We start from the raw sequence: 18,349 nt of genomic DNA on the forward strand, positions 1-18,349 counted from the left end.
AACGTTACATATCTTATTTTTAAGTAAATAAACTCCAGCCTCACCCTTCCTTGCAAACGTAATTTAATCTCCAGCTAAACCAAGCAGCTTCCAGAGTTTTAAAGATGCCACAGAAAGAACAGGAGCTTCTTAAAGAGACAGAGGCCAATTTCAAGGTGGTGAATTTCAAAGTCAAATTTCTTTTATGCTTGATATTTATGGCATTTTTTTATAGTAAATCAACATAACAGTTACTTAATTGTGCTAGAAAATTACAGCCTGTACCTGGAAAACACATAACACCGCTCCTTTAAACTGCAATCTTGTAACATGAAGCCACTGTTAAAAATCTGTCAGGTTGTGAACACAAAAGCTCAAAACAACATGTAATTTAATTCAGATATTTTAATTTAACAAAATGTTTCCAGTCAGACAGTCATTTCTAATCCAGTTGGCAGATGATTATGACAGGAATATGAGAACGGTACAGAGCTGGTTCTGGTTTAAAACGCTGCAGCGGACTGAACTGACCCAGACTGAGAGGAAACACTTGTTCAGAAGCAGCCGAACGCATCGAGTTTCAACGTTCACTTCACACTCATCCTCACAAATAAACCTACACTGAATTATAACAAACGCAAAGTCAGTCAAACATCAACAGCATACCTTCCTGTGTAAAAACCAAAAACAAAACAAACAAAAAAACTAAGTACAAATGACATCTTTGTTCAGTTCAGCTCTTGGTTTCGGTGGCTGCAACATTACAGTAAAGACTTACAAAACAGCTACAAATCCATAAACCAAACAAATCTGCAACAGACAAGCCTTTGTTTGGTTAGTTTTAATTACTTTTAAACTTAAACCCCCTGCAGTGGAAGAGTGCTGCCGTGACGTGAGCTCTTCGCTGAAGGAGACGACGCGTCTTCAGGGGTGAATGTGTGATTTGGTTTCTGTAACTCTTGTTACTTCCAAATTTCCCTTCATAATACAATCCAAGTGCATCGGTCGCTGTCTGCCAACACTTGCAGAGATGAGCCTGAGCGAGACAAGTTGATCAAGACGTTAGAACATTTTGTAGGAACAATGCGTTTTTTTCCCTCACAGTTACTACTTAAAATGAGGCGGGGAATCGGACAACAAACTTTTATAGATTTTTACTCAAATTTCCAGAGTTCTCAGTTCATCTTAAAGCTGTAAAAATCTCCTAACTTAATAAACTGGAAAGAAGGATGGAAGGATGAATTTATAGGACGAGTGGATGGATGGAGGCACAAATTGATTAACAGATGGAACTTAACTTTTATTTCCGCCATCGTTTGAAAGTCCTGCTAATTTAATAATTTAACATCGATGTGTTAAAACATGAAATATTTCCTTATCTGTGTAACTGACACCAAAGTACAGCTTCACATGATGCTCACCAGTCCTCATTTTTACTTTTATGTTGTCATGTTGAAGTTCTCATAAAAGTACTACTTCATTTGTCTAATATTACGACTGGATCCTGGTAATTGTTTGATTTATTCTCGTAATTAAAAATAATAATAAAAAAAAAATCTTAGCCCAGCCCTAGTACTGCACTGAGTCCAGGAAAACAGAAGCTGTAAAACACGGCTGTCAAGCAAGATGGCGGCTCAGGGCGTGCTGACGTCACATCGTTATGGAAACTAAGAGGACAGCGTTCATGAAAAAAAAAAAAATCCAGATCTTTCAAAAACCAAAATTTAGATTAATCGATAAAAACGGCCAAAATTATTTTTATGTTCATCCCAGTTAATGTGACAAGACTGATGACGTGACACAGATGTGTGTGTCTGTGTGTGTGTGTGTGTGTGTGTGTGTGTGTGTGTGTGTGTGTGTGTAAGCCTACGCTCACCTTTGTGCAGAGCTTCATTGGTCATGCGGTTGATGTAGCGGGAGCTGCTCTCAGGAACCAACCACTTCATCACGGTGTTCACACACGACTTTCTGTAGGAACTCCACACACTCCCACTACCAGGGACAGAGAGGAATGACCCTTACACTCAGCTTTTCAAGGAACAGCCAGATCTGTGTGTGTGTGTGTGTGTGCGTGCTCACCTAGTCTGCCCCTTGACCTCCGTTAGGTCACCCACACCCACAGTGCGACACACGCCTGTGTTAAGGTCCCAACTGACCTGCAGGTTGGAATGGTACGTGTTTGGCCTGAAAGACACGAAATGAGAACGGAGATGAGAGAAACGCTGAGCTGAAAGGCTAAAGAGGAGAATCAGGAGGAAGAGGAAGAGTACCTGCAGTGCTCCTCATCTGAGACGGAGAAGGCCAACAGCAGCAGGCCAATGTTGATCATCACAATGTTGGTCTCTGGGCAAACCTGAGGAGCATCAAGGCCTCTTTATGTATCCATCTGACATTTTTAATTTGTCATCATGTTAAATAAACCAGACTCTAGAGGATTCCTGCTGTACAGCCAGACTACAAGACATACTTTAGAATAGAACAGAACAGACTTCATTGTCCAGCAAAGGACAGATTTGGGTGCAACAGCAGCATCAGGGTATAAAGGTTCACACAAAAACAAAGTTTTCAAAAAGTGTGTATATGTGTTACATAAACCAGGATTGCAGAATAGAAAACATGCAATTTGTGAAAATGCTGATTCTGCATAAACTGTACGCTTTGTGATAAGTGAACAAATAGATTTTTCTGCTACTGGTTTGTAGTCAAAACAGATTTTATTTCCATATCTACACAGTTTAACTGGGAAAAAAAATGCTGACATTTTAGCAGCGGTCTGAAGATTTCTGGGAGCCGCTGAACGAAAAGCTTTTAATAAAAATCAAACTCTTGCTTTAACTGCATATGTTCCAATTCTGCAGATATTCTTTACTGGTTTGAACTTTGCGACTCGTGCCGAGTGAGCGGGTGTGTGTTTACCTCTAGGATCACGACGTCATAATCGCTGAAGGAGCAGAACAGAGGAGCCCAGGCGGCGTCGTTCCTGATCACCTCGTTGATGAGATACTCGAAGTCCAGAGTCAGCTGTTCTACACAAACACTCTGCCACAGAAACACAGAGGCAGCTTGAAACCGTCCAAATGGGAAATTAAACGGTTTGTTCCGTTATTGCGACCATATATATTCAATTAAAGGAGCGCAAAACACCATGGAAACGCCACAACATTACGGCTGACGCAGAAGCAGGTCAGTATGTGATCGCAAAAGTCATATCAAGCATTTATTTTACCTCCAGTTAAGGTTGTGTCAGACGGATGTATTCTCTAATATAATGTCACACACACACCTGTCCATTATGCGGCCCAGTGACCAGCTGCAGGTTTCTCCCTTTTAGATCGGTGACAGTGAAGGGCAGCTGGACTTTATCGTCCTCGTAGCCTGGAAAAACAAACTATTAGTTTACTGAGGAAAGTGTGGAAGGAACTCAGAGACACTGAAACCCTCACCTCCGGCTCCTCCTGAACTCTGCTCTGCTGCCCCCTGCTGTTGGAGGCGGTAGTGGAGACGGGAGTAGTTGACGTATCCGGGTTCGCTGGGGCTCGGATCCTGGCTCGAGGACGGCGCCGAGGTCGATGGAAGCGACGGTGGAGGAGAGGCGGGAGACGCGGCGAGACGAGGGCTTCCGCACGACCTAGACGCTTGCTGCGAACTAGTCCGTCTGTCCTCCGCTCTCCTGTCTTTGCAATCCTCCTCCGCTCTCGAGGGGTCTGCGTTAATTCCTTTGTCTGCCGCTTTATGCGGCGCCTCCTTCTCGTCGCCGTCGGCTGTTCTCCTCTCCCCGGGGCGCTCGGTCTCTCTCGCCGCTCCAAACCCTCCCTGGGCTCGCCGAAAGAGGTCGGCTGCAAACTCCCGGGCTCTGATGGCTGCTTGCGATTGGCTGGGCGACGAGGGAACCGGAGGGGGCCTGCAGGGAAAAAGCCGGCTCTCTGAAGATCCCTGGGGTAACGATGAAGAGTCAGGTGATGTCGAGGAAAGAGATGATGAGGTTTGAGTTGACTGGGCAGCTCCCTTTGTGTAAAGGATCTGGGATGACTGATCTTGTTTTTCTGAAAATAAAGTGAACACAGATTAGGGGAAAAAAGAAAACCTGACCTGTGATGTGTGTATTTAAAGTGGATGTGAAGTTAAACACTGCTTTAACTCTATTTTGCATTAGGCGTGAAAGCGTCGCATGCATCCGCGCCGACTGTTTAGATCGTTCTCGTTGTGTTTTGGCCTCACCGGGGCAGAGCGAGATGCCGCAGGCCACCAGAGAGTAGCTAGTGTTCAACAGGACGACCTGGTCCTTCTTCAGCTGGAAAGCTGGCTGAAAGGTGGGAAACGGGTACACCACCTGGTACCTGCTGTTCAGCACGTACCCGTGTTCAAGGCACTCACCGCTTCCTGCGGGACACAAACGGGTTAATGCGGCTGGGGAGAAGGAGGCGAGAGAGCAGGGGCGAGCCGCCCACGAGCGCGTGGAGGTTCACCTGTCCGTACGGTTGTGGCCGAAGGAAGCGGACAGCACTTTGAGCACGGCCGGGACGGAGGCATGGAGGCAACGGTGATGTAGATGTCCCGGTTGTTCTCGTCGCTCATCATCAGGTTCATCAACACAGAACTTGAGCTGCGTGTACTGAGCGGAGAAGGGGGGGGGGGGAACAACCCTCTTAGCTAAACGTCGGCCCTGACAGAAAGCTAGCTCAAGTGTGCCGGCAGCATTTCCTACTTGAAACCAAAGATGACAATTTTGGTGTGGTCGTTTGGCCACTCGCACACGGTGAGGTACAGGTCGCTGTAGATTTCCTCGCCCGCAAACAGCCGCACATGATGGACCTGAAGAGAACAACGAGGGAAAGACGCTCGTTCAAGAGGTCCGCCAATCAAAACACCTGCAGGGGACGCTCTGGCTTCCTTCCGCTTACCTGTTTGAGTCGACTGTGCAGGTTGAACTCCCACCAGTAGAGGTGGTAGCTGTAGAAAGAGAAGTCGTCGTCTTCTCCGCAGTCGCTGGTGTAGGACAGAACGTAGCGGCCGCATTTGGTGAAGCCGAGGAAGATGTGCCTGGAACCAAACGGCAATACTTAAACGTCGTTTGAGCTGCAACACTTTAGCAACGATGGGCTAGCAGAAAATTACTCCGATCATTCTCAATAATCAATGGAAAAATCTTTGTTGGCATTTTTTGCACGCATCTACTGTTTTTCTTGATAACTTCTCTCTGATAACGATGCTATTAGGGCTGTTGTAAACGAATATTTTAGTAATCGAGTAATCTATCGATTATTCTTACGATTAATCGAGTAATCGGATAAAAAAAAATTATAAAATGAAATATTGGTAAATCTAGCATAATACCGGTGTTACTATCAGATATCAATATCAGTCCAATTTTTCATATTTGAGCATCCCTAACAGTTGCTTTTTTGTAGTTTAGAAAACTAACCTGTAACAATAATAGCTCACTTTCTAAGTTAACCAGAAGAAAAGTTATAGAAAAATCTGAAATTATATTGAATTTAATAACAAAGAGGCAGGCTCATAAATATGCTTATAAAAAATGTCTACAATCCAGCTTTTAGTTTATGTATTCATCTTCAGTGAGTTTAATAGATTAATTAAACTCACCTTGCCACCTAACCTGTCACGCTTTGGGTTTGAAAATACGGGAAATACCGCCTGGAGTGGGAGGAGAGGGCGAATGAACTAACATGGGGTGGAGGGGAGGAAACAGACCAGCGGACTGACGAACCGTTAGACCGGGGGACGAACACGGGGGGAAGCAATACGGGATATTTACGACACCTTCACTGGTCACACTCAGAAACTCATCTACCAGCCATGTACGATGCGCTCCGCCACCCGTTTCTTCAGACCGGGATATGAAATTTATTGTGCGGTTCGTCGGTAAAGCTACATTTACACGGTAAGCATCAGCTACTCAGCCGCCCGCCCTGTTCAGGCTATCCGCTCACCTCAGCGCTCTTCCCGCCGTTCGCTTTCAACCAGCAGCCCCGGAGGAGAAATGCTGCCGTACTCCAGGCATTCCCCCAGTCATTTTAAGGATGCTTATTGGTTCCCCAAAAACGATAAAAAGTCGGGCATTATCATCAATCAATAAAATCCCCACGGGCCAATCTTGAAGATTGGACTTTATGCCGCTGAGACTTAGCTTTTGTCAACAACTCAGAGGCGGAAGTGAGAGCTCCGCGCAACGCAAATGAAGTCCCGGCCGGAACACGGTGCGCTAACTAATAAAACATAAATTAACGAAGCTTCGAGGCAGGTAAATTTTCCTCGAGGAATTTTAGTAATCGAGGTACTCGAATCATTCGAGGAATCGTTTCAGCCCTAGATGCTATAGTCCACATTTTTAGAGAAAACGTAAGTGTTTCTACAATTATTAGTGTTTATTTGTATACAGACCAGCATGTAGGAATCCCGTTTCACGCTTTAGAGAGAAAACATTGGTATTAAGGCTAAAAATCCTGCAAGCGCAGTATTACACTTAATATTGTGATAATCATATCAGTTGTACCAAATCTACTCGTTCAGCACTCCTCTCTTTCACAGCTTTCGCTACAATTGTTCCCACACACTGTGTGGCCTTTAGCCTGGTGAGAACAGTGATGTGAATCAGGTACGGCTGTCTGCTGCAGAGAGGCTCGATTCAAAACACTTGGGATATATGTGCAGTATAAAAAGCTGCACACTGACACACTGATGATGAGCTATTTATAAAGCGTAGTGCAGTTTCTGTCATTCCAACTGGTTTTGAAACTCATTTTACCTGCTGGTGTGAAAATGTGAAGCATTACTTACATTTTCATCCAATTATTTGCCAGTTAAGGCTGAATGAAAAGAAAGGATGACTGTACGGATTAAAAATCTAAAGATTCAAACTGTTTTACTCGTCTTTAGTTGTATTATGTTGTGTCTTTAAGGCCTAAAGGTCCCCCAATAAAAGCAGCTTATCAAAATCTGAAATAAGCATTTTTCCAAATGAGATTCTAACAGTATGATAACCTTCTGGAAATATAACGCTGCAACAATATACTTACAATGAAATATATGAAAATGTGCAAGAACTGCTTTGGTTTAAAACAGAAAAACAACTAATAGTACTGCTACTAAATAAAGCAGCAATAACATAAGTTATGTCAGTAACATTTGTCCATTATGTTGATTTGAAACTTAAAACTTGATTAGGATTAGTTTGAAACTGTTTAGTGATCAGAATAATATCCTTTTCTGTCTATTTTTTTTTTTGTTTTAGAGTTTAGCATAACAAGATGACATTATTCTGGCCGCTCAGTCAGAGTGATGGATAGCACGTCTTCAGTTTCAACAACATGGCTGCCAATGTTTCTCAGACTGGAAACATTTCCCATCCAATTTTTCTTTCTTCTAATGGAAAAAAAATGTTGTTTTTTTCTGCTCCCTGCAGCTGGAGAAATTTCCAATGACTCCTGCATTTATTCTGTTACAGAAATATCTAAAGACTTGTTGTCTGTTGTTTAGCTGAAAGTCCACTGGGTAAAGTGGATAAGTGATTATTCGCGAGTAAAGGAGATGACAGAGGTTAGATCATTCAGGATGATAAAATGGTTTTGTGCTTCCATTTATATCCAAGCCCGGACGTGTGTTGATGAAAGGTCTGAAAAGGATCTTCACTTCTAAAACTAACTTACAGACAAGTTAAATTTGTTTTGTTTTTTTAAATATGAAGAAACACAGACCCCGCTCTGAGGAACTCCTCGCTGACAATGTTCTTCAATGGGACGCAAACTCGAGGCGGCAGCTTCCTGAACAGGCGCTGAGAAAACTGTCCCGACAGCTGTGGAACAAAAGCAAATGGTAGCAACAAAACAGTGACGGGCCGGTTTTCTACAGCTGAATTGTAATAAATTAAATTATTCATTTCAGAAATTATTTCAAAAAGTGAAATATAAACATTACAACCTTTGTTTGCACAATTATAAGGCAACTTAGAAATTTTCCCACTCAATTTTATGTGTATTTTCTAACTTCAAGCTGCATAAACTTGAATACTTGTTGAATTTAAGCATATTAGGAGGAGTAGGTTTGCAGAGTTCAGAGGAAGCGAGGCATCAGGAGACCAACACTGACAAGTTGTGATTATCAGTCAGCCTATATCTCTGGTAAAAAGGGTCAGAAGAGAATTAATAGATAAAAAGAGTTCTTTATGCAGAACTCTTGAAATCAGCAAGATTTTGGGGTGTGATCAGAGAATTCATTTAATTAGGAAGGCGAAGCTACTTTATCTCTTTCAATACTTTCAAATTTATCAAAGTCATGGACGAACTCTTAAATATTCAGATCTGGAGTTAATTAGCATTTTGAATTGACAGAGTACTGTAGTTATACAACAATAAAATAAATCGTCAAAAACAACTGGCCTGATAATTGAGCTCAATTTATTTAAAAAGTTTAAATGAATTGAGACATGTATCAGACATTGACGAATTATAGCAAGAAAAAAAAAGAATAATTCGTTTATGTTGTTACTGAACTATTGTTATCGGTCAGCTTCATTCTAAAAAAAAAAGTCTGCGCTCCTTAGCAAGTGCGATCGAACACAAAATGTTGGGAAAAGTTAAAAAAAACAGAAAACGGCAACGGTTTACTGTTTGTAGCATTAGCTTAATTAGCCACCTGACACTAGCCAGTTGTTTCTTGGTTAGCTGCAGAGCTAGTTAGCAACTGGCTAGTAGCCTCATCGGTTGCAAAAACGGGGAGGTCTCAACTAGTCTGTCTACGTCTCTTGACAAGATTGTTATTATTTTAGGTCAATATTATATATACTCGCCTTGCCACGTACTAGAAGCTTTACGACATGGTCTTTATGTTTTCTTGGTGTTTTCTGTTTGCTATCGTCCTTTTCAGATTTCGAGCTGGGCGCCATATCCTACAGAGCCGTTGTTCCCAGTTGAAGCAAGGTGCATCCTGATTGGTTTTCACAATACAACACTGAACTCCTATTGGTTGGTGGACATTTCAATCAAAACTTCAAAGGGTTGATCTTAACCAGGCAACGCCCCTGCAGTAGTCTACACACTGGGAGGTTTAAATGTAGCTTGGTTAATATTTCTCCATGAGAAACAATATGAAATCACTAAGTGGATAAGAATGTAGCCACACCAACACAGCGGTATCATATTAATGTTTTATTGAAGTCTTTAAAAACAAACCGTAAAAAAACAAAAAAAAAAAAGTAAAAATAGGACAGAACCTAATGGAAGAAATGTTTCAAAAGTAAAGCTGAGAATGAAAAGGAGGGCAAGTCAAGCACACAAATATACATGCACACACAACCAGCCTACAGTTAGTAGGACAATTAGTGACCAATTGCTGCCAAACCGCATTCAGCTTCTGTAGCATTCAGTAGCATTACAGGTATTACAAACACTCAATACCCTCTTGAAAAAAGAATACAATTAAAAAATCCTCACGGCAGGAAGATTAACACCTGCAAATTAAACACTAGGAATGTTTTTAAAAAAAAGTACCTAGGTCGAAACAACTTTGCAATTATCTTTCATAAAAAGATAATTAGTGAATATATTCAAAATACTGCTAGACAGCTTTTTGTACCCTCTGAAAACTGAAGGGAAATACTAAATGTGAATCAGTATTGAGATGCTGTTGTGGTAGCTTGCAAGCAAAATTGCTCATTTCACATTTTCATAAAAAAAAAAAAAAAATGAAACCTTTACTTGAATAATGAGGTGAGGCAGTCATGTAAAGGGGAAAACCGAACAGGAAAGGTATTTAGTGCTTTGTTCAATTTATGGGCGCAATGTGTTCCCCTTTATAAATCCATAAAAAAAGTATGTCACATGGATAACGTTATGAGGGATAAGCAGACCTTGGCCTTGTCTTATTAAAGCCAAATAAAGGAAAAGTAAACGCATCCTGAGATCCAATACATCCGTCCAACAGATCAACAAAGGGTTTACTGGGGCTGAAAAGAGAAAACGGACACAAGATGATTATTTTCATGTGCTGAGGTAAATAAATTGGCAGCCTCAACAGAAATTACGAGATATTAGGCTGTGAACATCTGTTCCGAAAAAAAGTCTCATCAGAAGCAACAAGGTGCACTACCTGCTGTCCCGGCTGTGGACCACCTGCCTGTCCGGGAGCTTGTCCAGCCTGTCCATAGTAGGCGGCCTGCTGTCGGTAGTACTCAGCCCAGGCTGCACTGTAGTCCTGCTGTCCACCAGCATCACCACCACCTGGTGCTGCAGCTGCAGCGACTGGGGCTGAGCCTGGAGTGGCTGCTGCTCCTCCACCTGGCTGAGCTGGAAAAAGAAAGAAAAAAAAATCCATCAGTTGAATTATGAAATCGATTAGAGATGCACCAGTTATTTTATTAAAAGGCATCAAGATTGAAGAGTGTCATTCTATAGACAGTTTGCTGTGTGATGCCAATCAGATGAGGCTGTTTTGTTTAATGTTTGGGTTTTTGAACTCAAATATAAATTTTAGATCGTCATTTTCTGTGCTGTCTGTATTTTTTTAAATGAAAGTTAGAAAATGTAAAAAAAGAAAAGAAAAAGAAAGTAATTTGTTGTAAGACTTGAGTATCTGTGACCAAATCTAAAGATGCACGCTCTTCCTGGTTAATATTCATCTCCAGTTTTCTTGAGGTGTCATCAGCAGATTCTGACAAGGCAATAATTAATACGAAAAAAAGATGTACTGCAAGCTGTTTGATAGAGATAAGGAGATAATTTCCTACTAGGGATGCAAGTTATTGATTAATGAGTTAATCTAAAGTAGATTGATCTTATGGATCGACTAAGCGGCCATTTTCTTAAAATCCTCAGTTTTCTCTTGTATCAAGAGTTATGACCGACTTTCCTTAACATCATGGAATACATTTTTTGTGATATGCTGAATTAAAAAAAAATTAAAATTAAAATTTAGCATTATTTTGAGTCAGCGCAACTGTATCCAATACTGACTAATGAATTGCTGTTTTCTCACATTATTAAACAAATATTTATAAAATGTAACAAAACAGGAACCTCTTAAGTTCGTCTTTAGAAAAATAAAACACTGAATAGAATAAAAAATGTGACCAGTCAATGCCCCATGACCAGATATTTATACTGAAGTACCACAATGCAGCTTGGCTGAATGAGCGCCATTAATTTGAAACTTAAAGCACCTGCTAAGTGTTTCCATTTAACAAAAGAAACATAAAAAAATGATTTTGCATCCAAAAGTGGACTCTGTATGGACCTGCCACCTTTATTCCTGATCAACTGGCTCTGCTTAAGGAGGACCAGCAGTGCCCTCTACTGGATGGCAACAAAACTACAACACTGAAAGAAAGTAAGTGGACTGTCATTATCAATTGTTATTAATTTTAATCTAATAAACCATTAGTTGACGATTAATCATCAGTTGATTATTTGTTTCTCTTCCTAATCACCACATTGTGGTTTTTCTTAACACACCAACACCCTGACAAAAAAAGCATCAACATAAATTCAGTATTTGCTCCTGCCGCTCACCAATTAGAGCCATTCAGGAGAAATTTAGGGGATTAAAATCTCTGGCAGATTGACTGGTGCAGCCCGAGCCACTAAACCGCATTTCAAAGTTCAGTCAGGTTTTGTTTCATCACATCCAACTTACTCATGCCCATCTTCTTATAATATTCCTCCCAGGCTTTCGTATAGTCAGGCTGGCCCCCACAAGTCTGAGCTCCTTGGCCCTGGTCCCCTGCTGCTGCAGGGGCACCTGGTGCCTGGGGGGCCATGGCGCCCCCTGGCTGCTGCCCATAATATTGAGCATAGTATGCTGCCCATGCTGCGTTTGGATCTGCAGCTGCTTTGTCTAAAGAGAATAAAATTAAATTAAATTAAAAAAACACCAATAAAATAAATCATGCTTCAAAACCACAGAAAAAGAGAAAGTGGCCAATAGGAGACACTTACTGGGGTCATGTGAGTTTGGAGCTTGCCACTGTTGGTAAGGATTTCCCCAACCTTGAGAACAATACTGGGGACCCCCAGGAGCTCCACTACAAAGTTAGACACAACACTTTAAATCCAGTCTAAATGTAAATAAACCAACAACTGCAGCATGTTGTACTTACTGCGGCGCTCCACCAGGAGGCCCTGCATTATAGGGATTAGGGTTATAGGGACCCATCGGCCCACCTGGACCTCCAGAACCGGGACCACCGCCTACTGGACATAAAGGACCCTGGGAAAACCAGATCAATCCGTTCAAGGATTGGTCAAGAAGTTGCACGACTTTCTAATAACTAGCCTACCTAAAATTTACCTCAATCTTTTCTTCTATGAGCTGCTTGGCGTGGTCGATCTCCTGCGGGGAGCCTCTGATGATAAACAGTTTGTAGTTTGGGTCGCCGTTTGGCGGCATTTGACGGGAAATCTCCACAAACGCCCCAGTTTGTTGGTTGATGGATTTGATGTTCTCTCCTCCTCTGCCGATGACGAGCCCGCATTTGTGCGCGGGAATAGAGAAGGACATCTCTCCTCCTGAAGGACCCCAGTTGCCCTGGCCTCCACCACGACTTCGGCCTCCCGACGACATACCGGGACCTGGAGGGCCCTGCAGCAGAGACGACGTACTCCAGTCAGCAACATGCCATTTGTTCCCTCCCTCAGAAGCACGGGAACAAACATCTGAAGTCCAGAGCTTCCCTCTCACTCACCCCCTGCCCGCCTTCATCTCGGGCACGGATGCTCTGCAGCAGCTCAGTGATGATGGAAGCAGCGTGCTGACACTGGTCCGGAGGGCCCATGATGTGTGCGATCTTATCGGGGCCTGTACCGTCATCTGCAATTTACACGGTATTAATAAACAATTCTAAAAGACCAGAGCTGGAGCAGGGTGAACGACAGTGTTTCAGGATCTATACCACAAAGGTAATATTTTCATCATCGCATGCAAGATTTGGCCCTGGATGTAAAGAGCTGGTTGTCATGACAACCTGCTGCACAGCCTGCACAGTTTTGTAGAACCTAAACCCTTCATAATGCTCTCTCTCACTCAAAGCACCACAACAATTTAGGCACTTTATGAACGGACTTGGTTTTATTAATGTGTTCTGGTATTTCAGAAAGAGGAGATTATGCCAGTTCATAAAATTATACAACAATTAAACTACTTAAAGACAAAGTTGTTGTTTATTGAGTTTTTTTAGTAAGACTGTGCTGATATTTGATAGTAAAAAAAGGAAAAAACATTTTAAGTCCCTTTGGATTTGTTTTAATATAGACAACCGAGTGTACACGTTGCACACAAAATCCTAATTTTGTGAATTACAGTTTTAAGACATGAAAAAAAAAATCAAAAACTAAGATCAAGTTTTAAGAAAGCAAAAATAAATCTATGATTCAGTTTTTTGTACTGAAATCAAATCAGTTCTCGTCACCAAAAACACTAACGGCATCCTGCCTGTGTGTGTTTTACCTGGTTTAAACTGGATCTTCACACCGGCATCGCTCTGGATTTTTTTTATCATCTCCCCACTGCGACCGATCACAACTCCCACAGACTGTCGCGGTACAGCTATCTGTAGGATTACAAGACATCTGATCCCAACTCTGAAACACGCTCATCTTCAAGCGACTGCATCATTAACATTTTAATAGGAATCACTTACATCAATGCCGCCGCCGCCTCCCATCCTCGATCCGTATTCATTCCTGTCTCCAAACCCAGCGTGATCCCGTTCTCGTAGGATCTCGTTCACCATCTCCTTTGCTTGCTGCGGCAGGAACACGCAGAGACGGAGAGAAGGGGCAGTGAGAAACGAAAGCGGACATGTTGTCTTAAAACGAACCCGTGTTGTCCGCGTCCAGACGGTACCTGCACTTTGTAAGGGTCTCCGATGATGCGTAAGGGTTTGTCTATGTTTGGTGGCTGTGATCCGTCCTGAACAAGAATCATTTTAACTCCAGCTCGCTCCTAGAAATTCATCACAGGAACATGATGCACCGATTATAAAAAAAAAAAAAAAAAAACACAACAAAAACGACACTTTACAGAGCATTTGATTCTATTAATATTTGCCCAAAGCACGGACGTCTCACCTGGAGCTGTTTGATCGTCTCTCCTCCTTTACCAATAATTAGGCCGGCCTTTCCTGCAGGGATGATGATCTCTTGCATGGAGCCGGACTGACCGTTACTTGAGTCGTGACCTCTGGACACAATGTCCTCTAGAAAAGCCTTGGCCCTCCTGGGAGAAAAATTAAAATTTTGGAAAAAACACATTTTTGAGGAGGAGAAGCAGATACACATAAATACAAAACGTCATTTGTTATCGTTTCATCCCATTTAAGACATGTAACATAAACAAGTTTCTAATGGTAACAGGAAGGCCATTTTGTATAGTGAATTTACCAACGCTAAAATTAAATAATTTTCAATAATAATAATAATTTTAAAAAAAGCCAATTGAATTCTTAAAAAATAAAAAAAAAACACAATTAGGTTTCCAAACTTACTGTACTGCCTCTGGTGATCCAGTCAGGGAAATGCTTCTTTCTGGAAGACCGACGCTGTCTGTAAACAAACGAGACAAAATGCCCGTTACATTTATTGTACAGTGGTGGCGTAAAATAAAGTGATTCACGCAACTCACCATGCGCAATCTGGACCTTGCAGCCAGAGTCGTGCTGTATTTTGTTGATCTGTTCCCCTCCCCGTCCGATGACTGATGGGAACAAAAGAAAAAAAAAAATTTGAATTTAATTTGAACAAATGCAACATGAAGCCCTGTTCTGTGTTGTTGAAGTGAAATATATGTTCTTGTACTCACTGAGGCCAACCATGCTGTCAGGCACCTTGTACTCTTCTGTAATAGTGGAGGACCTGACACTGGAGATACAGGAGAAGGAAAACAATCAGTGTAACACAACCGCTAAGGCTGAAGTATTCGTGTAAAAAAACACAAATGCAGAGGAAAAAAAACCCACCTTTGTTGGGAGAGAGCAGCTAACTGAGCTCCAATGGCTGCGAGGGAGGGAAAAGTGGAGAACACAATTAATTGGAGAATAAGTAAAGCAAAAGCTTTTCAGAAATCCATAGAGTGTTTTTAACGTACACATTGCTGAATCTCTTTCGCTCTGTGATGCTAGCTTCTTAGCATCAGGCTCATCTGAAAGAAAATAAAAAGTTGAGCATTCCTACTTAGTGAATGTTGACCAAGTGCTCCTTTGAGTTTGATTTCCCACCTCCTTCTTCAAGGGATCGTTTCTGTGCAGAGAACGGATAACTTTCAGCTCCTCCGTTGTTTGTCACTTGGGGCGCAGTCTCTCCACCGATTTTAGCTGCGATCTACAGAGCAGAGGGAGAAGAAAAGGACAAACTGATTGTCAAGTCAGAAAGACCGGCTAATATTTAGGACTGGTAGGACTGGTAGTGGGTCAGTTACTGGTACCAGCGCTAGTTTCAAAATCAGTCAAATTTTCCATCATTATCCTGTACCTACTGCTTGACGTACTTTCACCGAAATGCCAGAGATGAGCTTTCTGCAGCTCTATAGGAAGCAGGGCTGAAACTGGATTTATCAATTATTGAAATAACCCTCAACTAATTTAGTAATCAATTAATTAGCTGGAGTATTCAGGCTCAAAAGGCCTTTTACTGAAAAAATGCATATGTTCAGAACAGTAACAAAGCCAAGACTGTACAAAAAAAAGATACGTTTTGTACTGAAGACAAAAACATAAATGTTTGTAGATATGGTTTAGTCAAGACCTCTATAGTTTTATCTTCACCTGGTTCACATTTCCTAAAGTGCTATGGTGTTGCATTTTAGGCAATAAAATGTTTTTCTTAATTTAAAAAAGAACTAAATTATTTGCACTTAATACATTTCTAATATCGCATAAAATTGCTTAAATTGTTGAATGAAAACTCTGTAGAACGTGCCATTTTCTTTATCTGATTGTCAGAATAGTCTATAGATTAACGGATTGCTAAAAGAGTCGTTGGTTGCAGCCCTGATAGAAAGAAGATCTAATCCTCTCACAAATGCTGCTGAGCACAGCCAGTCAGCTGGCTGAAAAGTCTTCAGCTGGTACCATCACGTTTTTGGTCATTCCGTTTCTGTTCTGAACACAGTTTTTACAACTAAGGTCCTGTTTAGTTTTAACCAGATCACAACAATTTCTAAAAGGTTTCATGAAACTTTAGTGAGGCTGAGAAGTTCTCACTGTTCTGCAACCCAACTTCTCAGTAGGGTTGAAGCGTACAGAACACACATGGTAGGTAAAAACAACAACAAAAACAACTGCTTCAGCTCATTTAATATTTTTTGTTTCTTTGCAGCCTCCATCTCTCTGCGTTTGAGAGACAATTAATTTATTAAACTGCCTGTTTTCTTTAAAGACCCGGTCCGACCAGAAGTAGACTCGGTTTTCAGAAACCATGGCAACATGCCTCTGTACAATCAAGCACTGTGCAATATTGAATAAATCACCCGAAACACAAAACTAAAGCTGCACTACATAATGCGAACATATCGTCAGCGCAGTAGTGTGTGAAATATTCATATTTCATTTAAGCCTTTTCTTGGTATTGGTATCAAGCGTCAAATTTTAAAACATGTTTAGAAATTTTGGATTTTTTTTTGTAAGTGTCCTCTGAATGAAATCTTAATACAGTGAAATTATTTTTGATATTCTAAAACCTCAAACTACTGCTTTAACTAAAGGGAGAAGATGAGCAAATGCTAGGGGAAAAAAACCCTAACCTTTATTTCATTCCCCCCAGATTCACTGTCACTGATTACATGTGTGACATTAAAACTGAAAAAATTTATTTCTTAAGACATTTGTTGTTTTTGTCTCTTCAATAACAGATTCAGGAGTTTTATGAGAAGGAGGAGAAGGACATCCCAGCGCTCTTAGATGGTTGACGTGACTTCACTTCAACCATCTAAGAGCAGACCTCTACGAACATGAATGAACCAAATCGACTAAACTTTTCACCGAGTCTGAGGTAAGCAAAACAAAAACAAAGGGTGCAGATTTATTTAATACGTAAAGCTGTACTTTATAAAATGCTTTAAAAAAATGCACATTTTATTAATTGTTTTATAAATGTTGAAAAGTTCAGTCATTTTGTGCTCCGCATTTGCTTGACGTACTGTTTTGGCTGACCGTTTGCCTTCCTGTTGGTCATCAATGTGAATCAGCGATTCCGTTTTACATAAAGTTGATTAAACATTGTTGGGATTCCTGAATGCTCACTTATTGCGGCCTGAACCTCAGGTGTGAAAAACGTGGGATTTCACCAGGGACGTGTACATTTTTGAGGACCGCTGGAAAATCGGGGACCTTTATTCAAGTCACACGCTTCTTTTGTTTGTATTCAAATAATTCTTCTGTTTGTAAATTATGTAAAAAAAAAAAAAAAAAGAATGAAAGATCGAATAAATTATATTTCTTTTCTAACCCAAGTTAAGAAATACCTTGGGTTAGATGGGTGTTTACTTATAATAATTAACAGACAAATCAACTGTGAAATAACGTTTTCCAAGTCTGTTTTAGGTTCTCGTACTCAGACACGTTTTCAACATGTGTCTTCTCATCGATTGATAAAATGTAAACAAGACGTTTTCGGTCATTACACGAATTATTTCAAATGATCTGTATCAAAACTGCGAGATACAGCTTAAATATAACAGCCGATAGTTAAGTAACATTTTAGATTAGGTTTCATGTGGGATGCTAGCAGACCTCTACGAACAGCTTAAACATTAACTAGGTAACCTAGCTAACTTAGCTTGTTTTTACGCAAATTCATAAATAAAAACAGATACTAAAATATTCGTATGTGTAAATTAAAGGTTTACATTTTAATTCTATGGTCTACATTTTTTTTTTTTTTAAAAACGACGAATTAAACAGAATTAAAGGCAGAAAATCAATGAATGGCAGTGAGACGCTAACGTCAGCTATGCTAGGAGCTAGCTAGCTTCTTCCGTTTCAGACTGACCTGTCTGGCTCGTTGAACGGCGTCTGCAAAGGCGTCTTTTTTCACCCCAGCGCCAACACCGTTAGAGGAGACTCCGCCGTAATCCGACATGCTGCCCTAAAGGAGCAAACAGCTGCAGAACAGGCGAGGCTTTGTCCCGGGTCGAAGCTGCTGAGGAGCGGGAAGGTTACCAGGAGCGGACTCGGGGGCAGAAACGCGAGCCGCGCAGCACGCCGGTAGAAACTTCTCAAGATTACCAATCACAGTGCTTCCTGCTGCACTGGGTTTTCTTCCGAAGTCTTTTAACTGGTTTACCAATTCAGCTACCACTACCGCCACCTTCTGGCTGGACAATTAACCCTTCTTAGGCATTAATTACGGTATGGCAGCCTCTCTGA

At 41.2% G+C, this 18,349-nt stretch overlaps 2 protein-coding genes across 3 annotated transcripts; both read right to left on the reverse strand.

The window, feature by feature from the left end:
* Positions 1 to 369: 369 nt before the first annotated feature.
* On the reverse strand, positions 370 to 9,020 carry dcaf15 (DDB1 and CUL4 associated factor 15). Of its 2 annotated transcripts, none has more exons than XM_014986641.2 (13): positions 8,798 to 9,020; positions 7,695 to 7,792; positions 4,881 to 5,019; positions 4,685 to 4,791; positions 4,446 to 4,591; positions 4,198 to 4,359; positions 3,423 to 4,022; positions 3,263 to 3,354; positions 2,896 to 3,018; positions 2,250 to 2,332; positions 2,059 to 2,163; positions 1,856 to 1,971; positions 370 to 1,015 (listed from the first exon to the last, which is right to left on the reverse strand). In XM_014986641.2, the coding sequence occupies exons 1-13, from the start codon at positions 8,879 to 8,881 to the stop codon at positions 960 to 962; spliced, it is 1,911 nt and encodes a 636-aa protein (XP_014842127.2). In that variant the 5' UTR covers positions 8,882 to 9,020; the 3' UTR covers positions 370 to 959. The 2 variants fall into 2 exon arrangements, with proteins under 2 accessions (XP_014842127.2, XP_014842126.2); XM_014986640.2 differs by having other exon boundaries at positions 8,786 to 9,020.
* Positions 9,021 to 9,130: 110 nt separating this feature from the next.
* On the reverse strand, positions 9,131 to 18,279 carry khsrp (KH-type splicing regulatory protein). Its single transcript, XM_014986638.2, has 18 exons — positions 17,973 to 18,279; positions 15,203 to 15,305; positions 15,073 to 15,126; positions 14,945 to 14,981; positions 14,788 to 14,846; positions 14,611 to 14,682; positions 14,474 to 14,531; positions 14,058 to 14,205; positions 13,834 to 13,932; positions 13,628 to 13,732; positions 13,435 to 13,537; positions 12,674 to 12,798; positions 12,280 to 12,570; positions 12,089 to 12,198; positions 11,928 to 12,013; positions 11,626 to 11,826; positions 10,084 to 10,280; positions 9,131 to 9,940 (listed from the first exon to the last, which is right to left on the reverse strand). Exons 1-18 carry the CDS (start codon positions 18,060 to 18,062, stop codon positions 9,932 to 9,934), a joined length of 1,947 nt encoding a protein of 648 aa, XP_014842124.2. The 5' UTR covers positions 18,063 to 18,279; the 3' UTR covers positions 9,131 to 9,931.
* Between the last annotated feature and the right edge of the window lie 70 nt (positions 18,280 to 18,349).

This window comes from Poecilia mexicana, unplaced genomic scaffold (genome assembly GCF_051168715.1).
Source record: "Poecilia mexicana isolate PSO_F unplaced genomic scaffold, ASM5116871v1 scaffold_1, whole genome shotgun sequence".
NCBI classification, from domain to species: domain Eukaryota; kingdom Metazoa; phylum Chordata; class Actinopteri; order Cyprinodontiformes; family Poeciliidae; genus Poecilia; species Poecilia mexicana.

What these genes read in the sequence shown, in the direction of transcription:
- khsrp (XM_014986638.2), bottom strand. Translation starts at nt 18,062, where the DNA reads ATGTCGGATTACGGCGGAGTCTCCTCTAACGGTGTTGGCGCTGGGGTG. An exon ending in TGACAGCATGGTTGGCCTCA is followed by an intron (nt 14,683 to 14,787) that starts GTGAGTACAAGA and finishes TGTTCCCATCAG; the next exon opens with TCATCGGACGGGGAGGGGAA. An exon ending in TCATAGAAGAAAAGATTGAG is followed by an intron (nt 12,199 to 12,279) that starts GTAAATTTTAGG and finishes TGGTTTTCCCAG; the next exon opens with GGTCCTTTATGTCCAGTAGG.
- dcaf15 (XM_014986640.2), bottom strand. Translation starts at nt 8,881, where the DNA reads ATGGCGCCCAGCTCGAAATCTGAAAAGGACGATAGCAAACAGAAAACA. An exon ending in GGCCACAACCGTACGGACAG is followed by an intron (nt 4,360 to 4,445) that starts GTGAACCTCCAC and finishes TGTGTCCCGCAG; the next exon opens with GAAGCGGTGAGTGCCTTGAA. An exon ending in CGGCATCTCGCTCTGCCCCG is followed by an intron (nt 4,023 to 4,197) that starts GTGAGGCCAAAA and finishes CTTTATTTTCAG; the next exon opens with AAAAACAAGATCAGTCATCC.